Below are 21363 nucleotides of genomic sequence, written 5' to 3' on the forward strand. Positions count from 1 at the left end.
TTTAAACTTCCGATATTACAAGGGGGGTTTGTACCCAGGTATCAGAGCAAATTTGAAAATATTTTCTAAATTCTTAACAGAATAAATGCTAAAATAGTAATTTATCTGGAAAATCGTTAATGATACAAACTTTGATTTATTCAAAGATCCATAATAAGAGATGTAAATCTTTCAGTCTAGCAATTCAATTTTTAGGGTCACGATTTGATTTAGAAACAAATTCCTTTTTTCATAAAGTCTAGAGATACTTAAATTATGTGACGGACAAGAGGAAAACGCAGCACAAACAAAGAATTATTTAAAATTTAGTACAGTTTGCTTAAAAAAGGCTATATATTCATAATGTCTAGGGTGGGAAAGACACTCAATTTTGCAGTGTTTTCGCAAATAGAAAGGGCAACTTAAACATATTTTGAAATTGATTTTTGAATGGGTTCATAATTCCCAGGACTAATTGTAATTTCTTTTCTGTGCCTCTGAATAATAATACGAGTTAATAATATTGATTAAGTCCATAATAGAGTCTCATTTCTTCATAAAAAAGCGTTTCCCCAAAATAACATTGAGTAATAAAATCAAACTGTCTGCTTAAAAGTAGCATTAGGTAAAAAGATTTAAGATTTTTATCAACGTGTAATACTAACTTTCAGCCACACGGGGGAACTGTGACACCGTGCTCGCTCCTCCCACAAGGCATCACAAGGAAGCCGAAAGAGGAGCCCGAAGAAAGCCCGAGTACATTTTGAAAATTCATGACATGCACTTCTCTACTTCTGCAAGATACACAGCAAGAATAATGAGCCCAAGGCTGAGAACTTGGTACTTCCTGACTATTTTATCATTTCATGTTCGTTTTCATGTGTGTGTGTGTGTGAGAGAAAAATAACTCAAATAGCCTCTCAGAATCGTTGTTGAAATTATTGGCACTGCTGTATAACTTCAACGTTACCACAGAAAGACAGGAACAATAATAAATCTGAACAAACAGCCCCCCTGTTGATGAAGGCTGTGAGCGAGGAAACAAATACAAACAAATAGTGTATTCATCTCTCTGTTTTTGTCCCTATTTACAAATTCTCCTCAAATCACCCACTTCTCTAATAAGTTATCCAACAACCGTTTTAATCATAAATCGTGTATTTTCTTCCCCCCACATTTTCTCTCTCTTTCTCTAGTCATTCTGTCTCTCAGTGTCTGACCTAGTTTTGGACTCCCTCACACCCACACCCACACACACACACACACACACAATATCCATGTTCCTGCAGGTGCTTAAAACCCTTTAAGATTGGTCGTATTTTGATGCGGTGTTTTTTATGGTGCAGTGATTTGTGAGGCTGGAATTGGTCGACGATATGAAACAGCACTTTGAGACAATCAGCCAATAACAGGAATGGCAGCCAGTGTTTTAAATTCCCAGCCTCTCTCTCTCTCTCTCTCTCTCTCCTTTCCTCTCCTCCAACCAAGGCTGTTGTTTGGTGGTTGTGATGCAGACTCATACTGGCATGTTGCCCCAGACCAAACCACAAAAAAAAAAAAAAACGCAGCAACACGCTAGGAAAGATAAACAAAGACAGACACACAGCACATCTCAGGATGTTTCCTTTCTCCGGTGCAGTTTGGACTCTCCGTGCTCCATCATCAAAGGGGGTCCAAACCTACCTGAGAGAGAGAGGAAGAGAGAGAGAGAGCAACAGTTGACAACACCTTGCACACGCTGCGTGGAAACTTTCAACCATCTGCTCTGTCCTTATTCATAGCCTGGCGTAGACAGTTTTCAAAAAAGAAGAAGAAGCCACCGCCGCTGGGCTTGTGGTGCAGGAGACGTGCGATGGAGAGCATGGTTTGATCACGTTAATGCCACAGCTGAGCTGAACGGAAAGCGATGTGCTTGGAAAGACGACAGAGAAGGAGGTGACAAGGAATTTCACTCACTGCATACTCAAACATAGCTACCCAGCAACTGGGTTGAAGAGACATTTTTTCAAATTTGATTGGGAAAAAAAAAAATTCACAATGTCTTCCAAAAGTATTGATTGCGTAGAGATACCCCTGCTACTCTGATAACCCTAAAAAAGAGCATCCATATTTTATCTATTCTCCAAAAAAAACAAAAAAACATACACACACACACACAAGCGGTACATGCGGTAAGCTTATTAGGGCAGTAGCCCAGGGCCTCAATTTTTGGGGAGAGGGTTACCGAAAGATTTTCCTTTTTTGTTTTTTTGGACCCAAACTAGATTAGATGTTTGTTTTTTGTTTTTTTTTTTAAAAAAAGGTTATGTTGGCTCTAATGGCCTTTATTTGAAAGTAGTTCAACAGGGTAATGAGAAAGGGGGAAGACATGCGGCAAATGTCGCCAGGCTGGGAATTGAACTTGCAAACACCGTCACGAGTACTAAGGCTCTCTTGTTGTTGTTTTTTTCTTCTTCTTAATGACTCTTTATAAAGTATTCAGACTAACAGTGATGATCAACAGGTGATTCTAGAAACATGGGAAAATATGTAAAAGTGTTAGATTTGACTACAATGTTATGAATAGATTGGTCTACTGGAAGAAAATGTTTAATTTCTGTCCAGCAGTGCTGGTGTTCAGCTAAACCTCACAGTAAAGCCAACCGAATGAGCATAAAACAGGCGAGCCAGGTTTGCCAGGCATTGTTGTGAAGTTAGCTTTGTGTGATCTAACAGATCAATAGTTCACAGTGGATAAAAAAAGAGCATCAGCCATAAAAGTACTGATGTGTGAGTGTGACTCATGTAGTGACAAAGGAAGAACAAATAACATTCAAATCATCCAACATGTACTGTTGTATTGCATTTAGTCAAATTTTTGTTTCGCTTATTTTGCATTTCAACATTTACTTGAAGAGTTTTGTACCAGATGTAATAAACAAATAAATAGACAAATTAATCAATGAATAAAATTGTAAATGCATAAATACAATTTTCTTGTATGCGGATGATATCCTGCTGTTCATAACCAACCTTCAGTGTACTATCCCAACTGTCCGACCTGCGATCTCTCAGTTTGCCAGGTTTTCAGACTCGGTCTAAGACTGAGCTGACGCTAATTAGAGATTGCTAGGGATTTTAATTCACTTTATGAAGCTACCTCCCCCTTGTGGTAAAACTGCAAAATAACATTCGGTTTTGGAAATCTCTCCTCATTTCCCTGGTGGGAAGAATTAATGCAATAAAAATGTTTTTTTCTCCCTCAGATTCTTTGTCTGTATCAAAACATTCCCATCTTTTTACCTAATAGTTGTTGAATGTATAATCATTCCACTTCTATGGGACTATAAAACCCACTGAATTAGCAAAGCTCACCTTTACCAGGCAAAACTGGAGGGCGGACTGGCCCTACCAAATTTTTCATTCTACTTTTACTCTTGTGTCCTTCGCATTATTACAATATGGCTAGATCACAATTTTACACAACCCAAGTGGGTCACAAAGCAAAAGGAAGACTGCAACCCTCATGAAATTGGTGCTCTTATTTTGTCACCACCAACTATAGATAACACGGCTTACAACAATAACTGCATCATCCACAGTACTGTATGTATTTTATAAAATCCCAGTTTGCTATTGGGTCTGTATCTACCTCATTACCAAGGAATCCTTTCATAAAGTGAATCCCAAGGAATCCCTCATTTGTCCCTTCCACTTTATATTCAGGTTATACATGATGGAAAGATTTAGGTATCAGGAGTATTGGTGACCTGTTGGTGGGTGGTAATTTTGCCTCTTTCTCTCAGCTTCAGGCCAAATTTGGTCTCTATAAACACAATTATTTTAGAAACCTACAGGTCAGGGTATATGTCAAAAAATACATGTTATATTTAGAGAATATATTACCTAATGAATTTGACAAACTCTTTAAGCTGGGTGGTGGGGAAGGACATCTAATCTCCCAGATTTACAGTTTGTTATTATCCAGATCCTCGCCGTCCACCCAGGCTGGGAGCAGGAATTGGGAACGGAGATAAGTGACGAACTCTGGAAGGCTGCTTTAGAGAATATACACAAGTCTTCCTCTAATTCTAGACACTGTCTGATTCAATGTAAAAATTATTCACAGGCTTCATTACTGTAAGGGGAAGTTACATAAAATTTTCCCTAACACATCCCCACTGTGTGACAAATGCCATATTGAAGAAGCCACGCTTCTCCATTCTTACTGGAGAAGGAAATTAACCCCATTGTTGGTCTGGCATATCCAAAACTTCATCAGATATACTCCATACAGAGCTGAGGCTGGACCCACTTCTGATTGTACTCTGAGTTTCTGTTAAGCTTTCTCAATTTAATAAATGCCAACAACAACAACTATTGTCTTGTGTCTTTATCGTAGCAAAAGAGCAGGTGTTGATGTTTCGGGAGAAAAAAAATAGTTAAATTGTGGCTGGAGGAACTGGTAAGGCTCTCTCATTTGGAAAGAATACGGTTCTCATTAGTAAACAACTTAAAACGATTCAATAAAACTTGGCAGGCGTCTCTATTTGAAGAGTGTTTGATTTGAGCCTCGGTGCAATAAGATATAAGACTGAGGGAAAGGTGGGTGGATGGGTCATGGGAAGATTCCTGTTTTGCTTTTGTATTGTCTTTCTTACTTTTTATGTTCACAAAAGAAAAAAGAGGACAAATTTATATTGTTGGCATTTCAATGTTCATGTCTGATCCCTCAATAAAACCGTTTTGACAACAAAATTGTAAATGAATAAATGTTTACCAAATATCAACTTGAGAACAGAATCAGGGCAAACCCATTGGTTCGCCGATGACTCATTGATTTCTATACAGTTTATCTAGTTTATCAGATTAAAAGTACCTTTGGAAAATAACATTTAAGCAGGTATTATGTTGTTTTTCCCCTCCTGTTTATCTCCTTGCCACACTCCGGTTCAATAGGTGGCGGTAATGCACAACTAAATGTGGTCTGTCAACCGCCATAAAACAGAAGAAGAAGAAATCGGGGAGCTTTTTTTTTAAAAAAATGATTATTAAGATAGGCAGCTTCAAATCTACGTTTCTGGCTGTCCATTAATGCAGCGACCCTGACAAAGAACCTGCAACTGGTGAGATGTTTGTTCAACTTGTCTAAAGAAATAAAAAAATTAAAAAACACTTACAACTCTGGAAAACTGCTAAAACCGGTTGTTGCGCTTTCCGTCCTCATGACCGCAGGTGTTCTGACTGTCTGTGCTACCCAACAATCCGTTCTACCTTTTGACAATGCGCATGCGTACACCGATAAAGCGTAACAGCTTGCTTTTACTCAGCAGATTTCTTATCAATACACCCTATCTGTGGACGTTTTGTTACGGTAAACTTTATTTCAATCTGACGAGGTGGCACAAATCGTCAGAACGCCGTTCTCATTGAGCTAGCAGTGTGAGGTAGTAAAGGCACTTCCGGTGTTAGCCGTGGAAGCTTTCCGGTGGTTGCTGCTCAGGGTTTCTTGAGCTGCCACGGCTGCTGCCGCTGTTTTGGGGAATGCCGATGCCGGTTTTCGGAAAACGTGTGAATTATATCACTTGTTAGTGAATAATTCTTTTTAAAATGAGGATGTTATTGGTTTAATTGAATTTACTTGAAGGCAGCTGACACCGGAAGTGCCATAGCATCTACTGTTACTAATTGAGCTTTTGCTTTTGCTTTGTTTGACGGTCCTATAACATAAACTCCTAAACAAGGGAGTTGGATATCATCCGATAAACAACTTCTTGAGCATGTTTGCTCTGTTCCAATGGCTTAAGAAGGATTTTGTCTTTCTACCACCACTAGTAGTTGACAGAAATTCACCTTATTTAATTAAAACCCGGTCTTGCTTGAACTTTCAGTTCAGTTGGAGGATCATTTCTCGGTGGGTGGATGTCCAAACCCTGGGAGATTGTTTATGTCCTAGAACGAGGGCTGCACAGATTGCGGTTTTCTGGCCGATTTCAGATTACCAACCAAAGCCTGACCTGCCAATTCCGATTTTGGCTGATAGGCCTACCAATAATTTTTTTTTGTCAGAAATGTCAGTAAATATAGCAAGAAAGTCACTCAGTTGCAACAGTGGGGTGACTGTTGTTAACTGCAAACGTACAGACATGACCTGATTGGCTGATCTGTCACTCAAACGTCTCTAACAGGAGAGCAAAAGAGAAAGTAAGTATACATATAAACCGATTTCTCAAAATGAAGAAAATCGGCAATGATAAATTGGTTCACTGATAAAATCAGTGCAGTCCTACCTAGAACCTTGTTCTCCAACAAACCTCTGAGTCTTTGACAGAACAGATGGATTTACACCGAGATTAAATGACACAGGTGAAATCTGCTTCCTAAAGAGGAGACTTTTGAAGACAAACTGATGGCGCCAGATTTCATTTCGGGGTATCATAGCAATCCGTTGGTGAGATGTGCAGTAAAAGCATTGAAAAATTCTTCTCAAGTCATTTTGTTAGGATTAACGTAATGACAGCAGCTCCTTCATGCATGCATGCCTTGCAAATTTCTAAAATGTGTTCATTATATTTATTTCTCCGATGCTCACTCTGCTTCAGATGTTTACACTTTTTTTCCCCCCCTGAGGAGTTCAGGAAGTTGTATCTTTGCAAAATGAGTGTTATATAAACCTTGTTATAAAAGAAGCTCATTTTTTTCCCGGTGACTATCTCAGTATGCCTGTGTGTGGAGCATGTGTGTGTGTGTGAGAGAGAGAGTGTGTGTGTGTGTGTGTGTGTATTCTCCCTCCCTCCACCTCTGCCTGGCTGTCAGCTCTCTTCGACCACGTAGCAGCTTCCTGGCAGCGGCAGCCGCTTGTCTCTTCTCCCTCTCTTTCTCTCTCTCTCTCTCCCTCTCTCACACACACACACGCACTCAACACCAGCAGCAGCTCATGTAGAACCACGTAGCACCGGCTTTGGGATTCTAACCATCGACAGCAGCGGCCGAAGCGGCGATGGACCTCTTTGAATTAGACTTTTTCAGGGACTGGGAGCTGGAGCAGCCGTGGTGAGTCCCGCACGCCGCTTTGTTTTGATTTCCTCTGTGCATCTGTGCGTGTTCCCTGTTGAGTGCGGGATGAGTGGACGCTGGAGGTCGGAGGCGAGTTTGTGTTATTTTGTGATTTTTTTTTTTTTGTGAAGGTAGAGGAGTGAAAGTGTTCGCCGGGAGGGAGAGAGAGAGGCAGGGCAGGTGGTGTGTGTGTGGGGTGAGAGAGAGAACCGCGCACAGACCGTCTTTGTTGTGTCACCGTCCGAGCTGGCGTTGTTACCGGCGGAGCCCCGACCGGGGAGGCGCGAGCGCGACGCCCGGGCTCCGCTACGCTCCGCGCGCGGTGCCTTCATTTGTGACATCAGGTGGAAGGAGAGGAGAGGGGGATGCGGACGTGAGCCGAGGCGAATGACTGATGAAAAGGAAGCGCATCCTCTCTCAAGTTTGTTAATTAGCTGTTTATTACGGTTCAGCCCTTCGGTAATTAATAGTGATAATCCCGCGTTCAGATTTGTGGCTGATTGGTGAGCTGGTGCACCACAGGTGTTGTTGTGATTTATGGGATGCCTCTCTTCCACGCGCAGCCGTGAAGGCTTAATGACAGAGTGAAATCGGGCCGGGGTGATTTATGGCACCTCCATGTGTTGCTTATGCATCACTGTTAGGCTGTTATTAAATACCCCAAATTAGATTGGTTTGGTCTTTATCACACTGCGTGGAAGGGAGACACTCACTTCGCCTGCTGCTGGTGAGACCCCACAGTCTCTGAGAACCGCTGGGTTCCTGCAGTTTTCCAGACCCAAATTCCCAGAGTTCCAGAGTTCTCTGTTCATGTTTGGTTGTGTAAAGTCTGGCATCTACAGAGATAATTGCAGTAAATTCATAGAGGACTTTAACAGTTCAAATGGACCAAACACTCTAAAACCATTGGAAGGAGGCAAGGAAGGTAAGAAAGAAACCAAAAAATGGAAGGAAAAGAGGAACGAATGAATGAAGAAAAAACTAGGAAGAGGGAGGAAGACAAGATAATATTAACTAATGAAAGAGAGATGGATGAAGGAATTCAGCAAAGAAACTTACAATAAAGGGAAGAATGACAAAAGAAAACTAGGAAGGGAGGAAAAAGAAAAGGAATGATGGGAAGAAAAGAAGAGAATGTGGAAGACTTGAGGATAAATGTAAATAAGAAAAGGAAAGTAGAGAGGAAGAAGCAAAGATAAACAATTCAAGAAAAAAAGGGAAAACAATGAAATATGGAAAGAAAGATATGAAGGGAGGGAAGAAAAAGGAAGTAGAAGGAAAATAAAGAAGGAAATATGGAAGGAAGGATGAAAGAAAAAAATATACAAGGAAGGAAAAGTACAGAAGAAGGTAGCATGAAGAAAGAAAACAAATCCAAGAAAAAAGGAAGGAAAGATGAGACAAAAGGAAACAGAAAGAAAGACAAAGGAGCACAGAAAGGAATGAAGAAAAAAAGAAAATAAGGAAGGGAGGAAAATGAACTGGAAGGAAAAATGAACTTAAGGGATGCAGATGAAATAAAATGAAATATGGAAGAAAGGATGAAAGATAAATGGGAACAAGGAAGTATAGGAAAAGGAAGAGCAAAGAAAGGAAAAAAGGAAGACAAGAGATGAAAACAGAAGGAAATATGTCAGGGAGGGATATAAGGAAACAAAAGAAGGATAGAATAGAATAACATGAAAGATGTGGAATAAAGAAAGGAATACATATATATTTGTGTATGGATACAAGAAAGGCAAAGTACAGAAGAAGGAAGAGCAAAGAAAGAAAAAGGAAAAACTAAAAGACAAGAGAACAAATATGGGAAATAAGGAAGGAAGTCTTTCCTCCCCTCCGTACGTAGAAAAGACCAAAATCAAATTCCAGACTTTGTTGGACCCTCAGACAATCGAACACCAGCAACCTGTTAAATCTGCTGCCTGTACGGCAGCAGGCTCTTTAGTTCACTGCAGATATTCCACATGTGTGCTGACCTTTGAACTTTCAAAAACAGCATTAGTCAGAGCATCGCCGGAGAAAAAGATGTCCCACTCTCAAACAACCTCGCGTCGCCTGCTGCTCCGCCGAGTCATTTTGTGCACAGCAGAGGACGTAAGAACAAAGACCCACATGGAGAGAAGCACTTTCTCTCCAGGCTTCCTCGCTCCGGAGGCCCAAACGTGCTGCAGTAACTGCAGGCGCTCAAAATGCGCCAGACGAATCTCTGTTTCTCTGCGGGATTCACTTTTTTTTTTTTCTTTTTTTTGTCTTTCTTCTTATTGAAGCTGACTGTTTTGAATTCTCGGCACACGTCGGCCGTTGTTCTGGTTGCGCCGGGCAGGTTTCTCCTTCCATATTTCTCCATGAAGAGGAAGCGCAGTGTGTCCGGTGGAGCTGCTGCGAGTCGGTGCTTTCTAATGGTCTCATCACTGTCTGCAGCAGAGGGCTCATCACAGCTCAGCAGATGGTGGCGCAAAGTCGACCGGGGTCTTTATGGTACGCTGCTAACCCGCCTGAGAGAGCCGCCGCAATAAAAGAGCCATCAGCTTCACACATCTCGCATTCACACACATATATAGAGACAGAATATTTCCACATAGCTTCCTGAATCGGCCCGGTGGAGGCAAACGTTCGTCTGGTAGCTTGAAAACGGAACCATAGCAATGTTTCAACTTTTAAAATCAAGAGATTTGTATAAAATATTTTTAAGAAGTGTTGGGTGGATTTGTATATTCGGCCACATATGAGTCAACAGCTTTCAATGGAAACAATCCCAGCTGCAGGTCTTTTTCTGCGGCTCTGTTAAAGCTGCAGTATGTCGCTTTTAAAAAAAAAAGAAGCTTTTTTTTTCTTTCTCAATGTTGTGACAGAAAGTGAAGAGACAGATATTCTGGTAAAAAAAATAAATAAATAAACAAATCAAGTTCCCCCACTTCTTCACTGAGCTGCTATAGCAGTCTGTCAGTCAAAAACAACCAATCAGCACAGGGAGGAGCATCTTAGCGCTGTCAGTCATGCTCGTGTACGCGCTGCTTAATGTGCTAATGGAGAAAACTTACCATTAGAGAAAAAAATGTGTATCTTGTGTCATACGTTTATCTTTATGTACCATTATGCTACCATTATGCATATGCTAGCTAGTCATACCAGCTAGATATTTTGTGGTGGGCCAGCTTTAGCATTGTGAACTGTGTAAATACAAGCATGATTGACAGCGCTAAGACCCGCCTCCTGGCTCTGAGTAGTTGTTTCTAGTTAGCATTGGGAGGAGATAGATGAGCTTGATTTTTCTTTTCACAGTTTATGTGCTGTATACTGTCACAATATGGTGATAATTTGAATGAACAACCATTTTTTAAAACAAAAGTTATATGCTGTAGTTATAACAGATTAATGGATGGACAACATCTTTCTAATATGTTCTTTTTGCAAAATTAGAAAAAAAATATAGAAAATGACTCTCTGGAAAGACTTTTTGTTGGCTATTCACACTTTGGAAGCCCAGAATATACTCAGGAGTCCCACTGCAATATGTTACTTTTAAAGGTCACACATGTTTTAAAGCATCGTAACAGCAGATGAAATATTGTTATATTCACAGTGTGTTCCTACCTACTGGCTAAAATGTTTGTTAGCAGAACAGCTCAGTCTCATGGATGGAGAGCGCATGCATTGTCAAGTCGTGCAACACATTCTCTTTTGGATGTAGGTCTGAACTTTGACTAGGTCACTCCAATAGCTGAACATAGTTTAACTTTGATCTGAACTAGAGGTGAGCAGTTCGATCTAAAATATCGATAATATTGACACTAAGTCGGTATCAGTATCAAATCAGTACCAGCGGGCTAAGACCGATACTTTAGTTTCAGATTCCATCTTGACTTTTTCTTTTTTCTGTTGTAGTTTCTCAATTGTGCCTAAAAATATATTTAGTTCCGATTTGCTCTAACAGGATGTTTTTATGGAAAACGGAGATTTAGGGTCTCTCGTATTACAGTTTGCGAAAAATAATGCTCCGGTATATCCATTTACTTTGACACGATTCCCAACCGACTTCATTTTGTGTTTTAATGACTGTATATAGAAAAAATTGACCAGCTGCATCAGCCACTTGTGTTCTGGATGCTGTTTATTTGTTGTCACAGGTCACACATTTAAATAGCCATGCTTTATATGAAGAATAAATCACAGACAGTTGGGCTGTAAATCATTAGACTTGTAAAGACAAATGACTACTGGATTTTATTTAGGGGGATTAAAGAAAAAGGGAATATTGAATACAGTAGCAAGCTTTTACATTTCATCTATTTGTTCAGAGAGAAAAAAGTAGAAATCCTCCATCCATCCTTTTGCTTTCACAATTGTGCATATTTTTGCAAGGCGCTTCATATTTTTCTTTTATGATTCCTATAAAATCAGTACTAGTCTGAATCTAATAAGTCTGTCTTGGAGCGCTGAATAGAAGGTGACAAGAAGGCATTTCCTTGTTTCAAATCATTCAAAACATTTGAGATCAAAGTAAAAGTGTAATGTGGGGGGGCCTCATCGTTCTCCCTGGGTCTGAGCTTCGTTTCTTTTCAACTTACAGGTGAAAAGAAAACATCCAGACTTGTATGTCGTTCATTTTTATCAGTTGTGTTGAAAGAGAATGGCAGCTGTCTGAATCAGGGTTGTAGTGGTCCAAGGTTTTCCATTAAGAGTTTCATTTTGTGTCTAATTCAGTTAGTTTTAATTAGTTTTCAGCGTGTTTGCTAGTTTTTATTAGTTAAATATTGTTCCGTCGTAGTTTAATCTTTTATTAGCTATAGTAGTGGTTTTAGTTTTTTCATACTTTGGTTCATTTTTGGACACAGAATTCAAAAAGTATTATATCGTGATGAATACATCGACTGGTAAATACATCTTCAAAGGAAAATTTCATCTTCAAAAAATTTATTTAATTATTCTGGATCAACCAACTCACTCTGGCGTTTCCTAATTTTTCTGTCGCCATTTTGCGGACTAGCATAAGCGCCGTAATATTCCAACAGCTGAAATCAATGTCACAAAGGCTAATAGATTCATAAACACAAAAACAAGGGCTCTTATATAATTTCAGTATCTTTTAGTTAGTTTCATTAAAGCACAGAATAGTTCCAGTTAGTTATAGTTTTTCCCAGGGATTGCACAGATTGCAGTTTTCTGGCCAATTACCAATCTTACAAAAAGTCTAGCGAGCCGATTCCAATTTTGGCTGAAACCAATATTTTTGTCTGCAATGCCACTAAAAATAGCAAGAAAGTTGCTGATTTGGCAACGGTGGTGTGATTATTGTTTAATGCAAACATGCAGACATGACCTGGTGGGCGGGGCTAACAGTCAAACCTGTCACAGCAGAGCAGAAGAGGACAGTGGCTGACTTTTAGAGCTTCGCTGAGGTAGATAAGATCAGTGGGTAAGGTCAGCTCCCCTTGTAAGTATCGTTCGAAATGACGGAAATTGGCAAAATTACGGAAACCAACAAATAGGTGCACCCCCAGTTTTTCCCCATTTTTATATATTTCAGTTGACAAAAATGTATTCTTCAGTTAACTTCAGTTTTCGTTTAGTTGGCAATAATGACCTCGGCCTAAATGATTATCGGCTCATTTATGGCCTCAGGGGAATGTTCGAGCGCAAGACAAGACGATGTCCCGACTGAAAAATCTTAAAAATGTCTCTTAATATCACCACATAACCAGCTGCTCCACTGCATGCTGCGGATCGTAGGTGGCGTGGTCTGAAAAGAGCCGACCTCTACAGTTCAGCGGGGACAAAATAACTTGACAACCACAGAGCTTGTCTTGGACTCCTGATCCAGTGGGGCAGAGAGAGTCTGAGCAGCAGCAGCACCGACACACGCTGTTGTCCCTCAGCGGTCGTGATGGAAGTGCCCTGGAGCAAGGTACTTAACCCCCCGCCGGTGGAGAGGAGCTGCTCGGGGCTCGGCTACACGCTCGGGGTGTGTACGCATGTCGCCCTCCCGCTGCCAACGCTCCATCACGCCTCGGCTGTCGCGGGGGCTCGGTCTGACAAAGGCTGTGTTCGGCAGCAGACACCGTGAGAGGTGGAGCGCATGTGTAAAATGAAAGGAGGAGATGATGACTTGGGATGCCTCGATTTGGCGAATCGAGCCGTTAGTTGACATGCGACAAAAAGCAGCTGAGGGAAATCGTCATTAAAAGACCCCCTTGGAAAAAGACGTCCCTCGAGACCAATTCTGGAGAACGTCTGGCTCCCCGCAAGAAGACGGTTATGAAATGAGGGTTGGCCCAACGCGACGGTATGAGGATGTCGATGACATTCTGAGGTAGTTTGAGGCCTAAAATAGAAGACAAGAATGAAAACATGTATGACATCAAAGTAGTTATTCCAAGTATTTGTTTCGTCTAGTTTATAGAGCAAATATCTTAGTACACTTGAAATAATATCAAACTAACTTACAGGTAACTTTTCAGGAAGAAATAGGAGTAATCATTAAGTTAAAGATTTCTTAATGTTTGATAAAAAGGAGTAGCAGTTTCTGACATGAGTGATGTGGGCAGCTGCTCAGGGCTGCATCTCATTTGGGTGGCATGAGCTTCTGGAACCGCAATAATACACATAATTTCGTAATTCAGTTTGCAAATGCCTTATTTTATTTTAACTTTATGATATACAGTTTGTTTGTGTCTTGCTACGTGTGTTTATATTGTTATGCTACTTTGCTCCACATTTTTCAAGAGAAAATAAAAAAACTTGGTGTCTGCGATGGCACAAGGGGATTTAGAACAGGGTGTTGTTGCGGGGGAGGAAGTTGTTTGCCCAACGCACCAAACAGGGTAGGACCGCTCTTGATGGGAAAAAAAAAAGTTCTAGTTTCACTGACAGATTTTGGAACTTATTTTTCTAGACTGAACTGTTCGTTTTCTTGCTGGTTTCTACTTTAATAACTTTCCTAATTTTGTGGCAGTAGGGGGCTTCATTTGCAGTCATAAAACAGGAAACAGGCAGAGAGGGAGAGCAGTGTGGAAGAGGAAAAAGGACCAAAGGGATCACAAACGCACATGAAGAGCTGAAATCTGTTAATACTCCACAAACCCTCTAGAAACTATCAAAACTGCCTATTTTAATGGTTTGAACACCAAATATACTTTAAGATCCATTAATAAACACAGTGGAAACTGTCTTGGCACTAACACCCACTTTCTGCCTTATCTCCACTTTTGGGGTGCAGCCAATCAGGACCTAGGAAAATAAAAGGTGCCTTGTGTAAATGCCAGCCAATAGCGTGTCAAGTAGCATTGTGGCTAAGTATTTCAGCTTATCAATTTTCTTTTGCTGCTAGGTAGTTTAACACAATGCGCATGTTTAACACAATGTCTAAAGCTCGGAGGTTTGGCCTACAAGAAATCACAAAACGATTGGTTAGCTTCACTTTTAGCATGCTACTCTCTGCTTCCACTGTAGCATAACAGTACTGTGTTTGATTGAAGCCTGGTGGCTGTGGAGGCTATTGGCATAAAGTGAACTCATTGTGAGTTTTTGACATGGTTCATTATCCCTTATGCGTTGGTAACATTCAATGAAATCAACCAGAAAAACACCCGTCAAAATGGAATCTAACCATTATCAGTGTCACTGCTTGTTTCAGCCTCTAGTTAGCATCCATCATGTGTTACCATGGAACTTCAAACACATCCTCGCCCTCGCATCTGTTGTTGTTAGAGCTATATCCCGAGGCAAAAATCTGCTAGACTTGATAAAAGTGCTTCAAAATCCACATTGGAATCTATCCATAGTTGCTTGTCCTTTGTTGTACTTACTAGTAGCTACGTGTCTTTGGTTTAAACCCATTGTGACATCAGGTGACCCAGATGTTCAATATGCAGAACATGTTTGGAGCATGTTGAATTTTTTTAACTATGTATTCTGGTGAACTCTTACATTGTAAATTTATTGTTTTCATGTGTTTTTTTTTTTTTAAACTGTGTACAGATGTCAAAAAGGAAAACCACTTGCTGCTATTTTCTTAAAGAAGCAAAACCACGGCTTCATTTGTACTTGTGAAGGAATCGATCCGAATATTTACTTTTTGTCAACATTTTGATGCTTGCTGATATTAGCTTGTGAATTAGCCTAGCTGTTTGCGTTGACCGCACACAGACACAATAACTTTGCTAGCTTAATGCCGATATTTGATTTTCATGGGACACTCTCTTCTGCTAGTCAAACCGTTTCTGTCCGCATTAGAAAAGTTTGTTGGGGTTCCCAGTCAACAAACTCTGATATTTCTCATTTCTTACACTTAGCAGGGGATTAAGGAGATTCATCTGTGAGTAGACAGGGAAAGTCTTTATTTCTGCCCCCAATGTGCTAACAGCTGTTTGTGGAGTCCATCTTTGGTGTTTCTTAAAGAGAGGCTGTGGGTACTACAGCAACGTAAGCTGCGTGGCCAGAAGGAAATTCATAAAGAGCAAAGCCAAATTTAGGTCGAGCGCCCCTTTCCCTGTCAACATGGCTGCCAAGTCAAAGTGATAAAAAGAATTTCACTTTTCGTTGATCGCCCAGGCCAGACAAATGAAGCGAACCAATGAAAGCGCTTCTTTTTCTTCACTTTACCAGTGGCCAACCACGGCTTTGATGTCGCTGGCGACTCGGCTCTAATAAAGGTCCGAGTGGACTCAACTGTTCAAGATTACAAGAAAGAAAGCAGTAGTGTGGGGGGGAGGAATTTCCTCCACATGTAATTGATGTTTTCCTTAAACTTTACAATGGATTTTAAAGGCACCGAAGCCAACATGCACTCTGAGATCACTCAGATTTGAATTAAAAGTCTGTCACTAGCGATAGATGTTGCGGCTGGTGTTTGACATCAGACTTCCCTTTGAAGGAAGGAAAACAATCTGGAAGCTCCCCGTGCCTTTGTTAAATCTGAACGAACACACGAAGACTCCTCCTCCTCCTGAAGAAATGCCCTTTCATCTCTTCTTCTCTTTGTTACTCTTCCTCCCTCCTCTCCTCCTCCTCCTCCATCCTTGCCGTGCCTCTCCGCTTCATTGTCGCGCTGGCAGATCTGAGGGCCCCGCGTGCGTGATTGTAATGGGCCTTGCGGTGAACGTTGCGTGCTCCTCTCTCTGTAATTGCCCATCATGTAGCCGGGCTAATCACGGCACGCCGAATCCGAGGGAGATCGCTTTGAATGTTAATTGACGCTGATGGTGATTGGTTCAACCATTTAAGTAGTTAATTAGAGAATTGATTACACATTTCGTCAGCGTGGAATGATAAGAATCCAGCTGCGTGTTTTGAAGCCGGGAAGGCTCACATCTGCAGGAAGACGCTCTGATTGCTATTATTTGTTATTGCTGCCCCCCCCTCCCCCTTCCCCACACACACACCCCAACACACACACACACCTCTCCCCACACACTGTGTTTGATTTGATTCGGCTCGGGGAAAAAATAAAAACGAATTCCAAGTCCTCCCAGTTTGAATTGTCTGAATGAAGCGCAGGAGAAGAGGAGATTCAATTCATTCAACCTTCCTTTTCCTCACACTCCCATTATTCAACTCCTGTAAACTCTCCCACCTCTCGGTCGACTCAGTCGCACGTGTGGGCTCAATGAGCGCGCGGAATCATTCACGGCGCCGCTGTGAAGCTCGCGAAGGTACTTCACACCCCCCGCGCTACGGCAGACAACACAAACCGAAGGCCTCTCCATCTGGAGATGGAGGGAGAGGGGTACAAAAAGTCAATTTGGTCTCACATCGCCGCTGCGACACAAAGTGTCGGCTCTGCCAGCAGGTGTGAACCAGGTCGGCTAACCGGGAGTCTGTCCGCCGGGAGGAAGTCGGCGCTGTCCGTGGTGCTGAACAAAAGCACAAAACAAACAAACAAAAAACAAAACCTGATGGTTTGGTTTTAATTAGGATATCTGATTACATGTAAACGGGGAGAGGTGCAGCTGCAAATAGTTATTTTCATCAGTGGCTCCCATGTGGATGGATGTTTTGATGAAAGTAGTGACTGTTCTTTTTCCCTCTCACTAATCTTCCTGTCAACTCTAAGCTGCTTTTTGGTGTTTTGTTGAAGGAAACTGATACCACAGCATGATGCTGCCCCCACCATGTTTCAGTGTGAGACGGTGTGTTTAGAGCAGGGGTCCACAGAGCCGTTTGGCACTCAGTTGAGCTACAGAAAACTTACTTAGAGCCATGAAAAAGCTCTACTTATAATTTTTTGATAAATATCTCCTATAAAAAGTTTGTCATTTTTAAAGAACCATTGTTTTAATTCTTTTTTTTTCTGGGGTTTAAAATAAAACCAAAAAATCTTGAAAAGAAGAAAAATATCACCCACACTTTTAGTGTTATTGTGTCATGGAAATATAATGCAATTATTCCATGAAAGAGCTTGAGAGAGCGGCTAAAAGCTGTATTTCTTCTTATATCTATATTTAAAAACATCATTTGGTTCTTCATGGTTTCAGCAGTGTCACTGAGACCCGTTGAGAAAGAGCCACTTAAGGCTCCAGTATCTGATAAGAGCGCCGTCTTCCACGTGGTTAACATGGACAAGCATTGTAGCAAAAAAAAAAAATAAAAATACATCCTGTAGCTTTTTTAAAATAATAGCTTTTCCATTAAAGCCATATTTGTGACTAAAAGTCGTCCTGATGTATTTTTCCCACCTACGCTTTTAACTCACAGGGGCCGCTTTTCATTGGCTGATGCCCATTCAACGTGGTCACGTGCGTGGCCGTCTCACAAACACACGCTTCCCGTTAGCTAAGTACAGCGTAATAGCAGCACTGATACAACTTCTACACCTTGAAGCCTGTCTGCTACACAGTCTAACGTTAGCTAAACAGATCAATATGCAACGTGTACTGTATCTGACACACACTAAAGATTTTATTTTAGCAGAAAAGGCTTTGGACTAAACTGTTCTTCATGTTAGCCACTCTAGCACCAAGTACAGCTAGTCAATCAACCATCGCTGTGTTCAGGGAAGCGCTGATTAATAATCGAGAAATAAATATCAAGCCTGGAAACTTGATATCGTAACGGACTGAATGTTATGTTTTTAACGTAATCTTTGCTCGTCTTGCGGGGCGCAGGCGGTTGCCACGGTAACAGGTGTGCTTAAACTACAGAGAGAGAGAGAGTATGTTAGCAGAGTCACTCTTCGGCACAGCGTTCAACGTGACAGCATGAGACTCACACAGGTTGTGGCTTTCTTGTTGAACCCTCTTTGTTTGAAGGACACACCCTTTATTGTACATGAGTGTCTTAAATTAGACAGGTCACATGATGTGACACAATAATCCAGTAATGATAAAAACAACAACAAATGAGAGCACAAAAACATTTATAATGTTAACAGAGTAAAAACGTACGAGTGGTTTTGAGTTGATCTCCTGTTCGGGTTATTTTACCTTTGTTTACCTTTGCTGTGGCTCATTACAGCCGCTGTAGTTTATAAACGTTGGACTCATTACCTCCTTCGTTTATGAGTATATGTCATTCACAACAAACATCAAATAGAACAAATATATTTAATAAAATTTTAACAAACAAATGGCTTTTTTACCTTAACAGAGCTCTTTGGTTCCTCCTATCAGTCTGTAGCTTCTCATATTGAGGTCATCAAACCAAATTTCAGATCTACCATAACTGACTGACACCTGCTGGCCTCAGGTTTACAACCAGCTTGTGACTGAAAAACTAGTAACCTCCTCCCAGATGATGACATGAACTTGTTAGTTCCTCTGTCCATTGTAGTAGCTGATATATCGTGGAAATCCGGTAGAAATTATGCACTAATCAAGTCATGTTTACATAGAAACAACGCGCTACGAGGCTTTGTTTGTGAGACTTGCGGTCACGTGGGTCGATTGTGGGCGGAGCTTGGTAAGGTCCATAGAAAGAGGAAAAAGGCCGGAAGAGACGATAAAGCCGATAATTAAAATGACGTTGATAGTTTTAATTTATCCAATTAATTGATTTATCGTTTATCGCGACAGGCCTAAGAAGTAGTAGTAGTAGTAGTAATAATTATTGATAATAGCAATATGAATATATTAGTATGTTAATCAATATACAATTAATTATATGATATATAATTAATATAGCATCAAGTATAGCTAGTCAATCAACCATCGCTGTGTTCAGGGGTTTTTATCAACCTGATATAATGATAAAAACCTACTTAAATTAATGTTTTTAATATAACATTGTCAATCTAAACTTAATATTTGACTATTAAATCCCTGTTTTAATCTCTAGCCTCCTGAAATATAAACTTCCATCATCCATCATGATTAATAATTCACCTCAAATGATTAAGTGAATCAGATGCAAAGGATTAATAGTTTGAGTCCTGCAGAACTGACCTGACCGTTTCCATAGCAACGACCAGAAGCAAGACCTTCCCCCAGAACTACAGTGAGGTCATTGTTGCTATGACGACTTCTATGACATACATCTATGTCATAGATCAAAGGACATCTGAGATTATGAATGCTTTCATCACAAAGCATCAGATAGTTCACTAGCAGCTCTTGAACATTTAGGTCGACATTTTACCAGCATTGTAAGAATGGACAAACTTTTGGCAGCAACTGCGTTTTTTCCGCTCTCTTTTGGAGCTGGTTATTTAATCACAACGGGAATAAGGAAAGTGGTGAAAAGAATATTTCCTGGTGTCGAATTTGACACCAGTGATTTTAAAGAAGATGACGTGGAATATGACGTTTATCTTTTTAACAGGACGATGGATTGTCCCAAAGACAAAACTTCCCCGGCTGGGGAAGTTAGCAGGGAAGAGAACCGAAGTCCAGAAGATGAGGCCAAAGACGAAACTTCCCCGGCTGGGGAAGTTTACAGTGAGAGGAACCAAACTGAGAAGGTTGAGTCCGAAGAAGAAACTTCCCCGGCTGGGGAAGTTTACATTGAGTACGAACAAACTCCAGAGGATGAGTCCGAAGAAGAATCTTCCCCGGCTGTGGAAGTTTCTTCTTCGGACTCAACCTCCCTTTATGTTGAGTCCGAAGAAGAATCTTCCCTGGTTGGGGAAGTTTCTTCTTCGGACTCATCCTGTGGTCTGGAGAAAGCAGCCTCTAAAGGCATGACGCACGCTGTCAGAGAGCTGTACCTGAGATCTCCCAAGGTCCGAACACCGATTTTACCTGGCTGTGACCAATGTAATAAAGACAAAAGACGTCCTGCAGGAACGGGGAAACATTCCTGCAGGCGTCTTAGAAAGAAATCTTGTTGCCCCACAATGTGAGGCAACAAGTTACATTGGTCACAGTCCTCCTGGTTTTGTCTTGGTCCAGTCTGTTGTCCAGATCAACAACCATCATCTTCTCCCATCTAAAAACTCAACCTCTGCTTTAACAAAAGCAGCTTTAGAAGACTGGAACCATGAAGGGAAATCTGTCCCAGGAAACAATTTCTCGTGAAAGAAGAACAAACTTGAGTCATTTGTTGAGTTTTTAGATGGGAGAAGAATGAACAATATGTCTGTCCCAGGAAACAATTTCTCTGGACAACAGACTGGACCTCCCCCCTGCCCTACATGTTTTCTGTGTTTCCCTGCTGCTACACACCTGGTTTGAATCTATGAGTGATTAACAGGCTTCTGCAGTACTTGATGCCTGTAGAACAGGTAATGCAATCATTTGGATCAGCTGCTCTGAAATACGGGCACATCTAAAACATGCAGAGCAGGGGGCCCCTCAGTGTTCATCTGGACAACTGGACCAAGATGGGTCTTTGGATCTTGGGAGATTTGACGGAAATTGGGTTTGATTTAATCTTGTTCCTCCTGAAATCAGCCATCATCTCCTTTGTTCTCTGGAGCTCAACCTCTGCTTTGTGATTGCACTGTTGCCTTGCAGCAAATAAAGTCTTGGGTTTGAATCCCGGCCTGGTTCTTTATACATGGGTTTTGCATGTTCTCCATGTGCATTAATGGGTTCTCTTCGGGTGCTCCGGCTTCCTCCCAAAGTAAAAAAAGATTTTGTGCAGACTAGATAATACATGGATGATGGAAAAAAGATTTAACTAGTTTATATTAGTAATTATTATTAGTTGTAGTAGGCCTGTCACGATAACAAATTTTGCTTAGCAATTAATTGTCAAAAATATTGCAATAAATAATATTATTGTTTGAAGACCTTTGTACACAGATTTAATGGAAATGACGTAATAATGCATGTGATTTCCTGCCAAAGATAGTTACACTTTATTTTCAAAAGAACACTTAACACTGCAACTGATAAAATAAACAAAACAACCAAAAATAATAATAAAATGGATTCTCAGTCCCCATTAACAAAAATGTACTGGAATGAAAACACC

At 40.8% G+C, this 21363-nt stretch overlaps 1 protein-coding gene across 1 annotated transcript in view; it reads left to right on the forward strand.

The window, feature by feature from the left end:
• The first annotated feature begins 6716 nt into the window (after positions 1 to 6716).
• aff2 (AF4/FMR2 family, member 2) overlaps positions 6717 to 21363 on the forward strand; it is a 197982-nt gene continuing 183335 nt past the window's right edge. Inside the window, exon 1 of the mRNA XM_044127371.1 lies at positions 6717 to 7011. Coding sequence (XP_043983306.1) covers positions 6959 to 7011 — 53 coding nt within the window. The 5' untranslated portion in view covers positions 6717 to 6958. The remainder of the gene's footprint in view (positions 7012 to 21363) is intronic.

This window comes from Gambusia affinis, linkage group LG09, assembly GCF_019740435.1.
Source record: "Gambusia affinis linkage group LG09, SWU_Gaff_1.0, whole genome shotgun sequence".
In the NCBI taxonomy this organism is placed as follows: Eukaryota; Metazoa; Chordata; class Actinopteri; order Cyprinodontiformes; family Poeciliidae; genus Gambusia; species Gambusia affinis.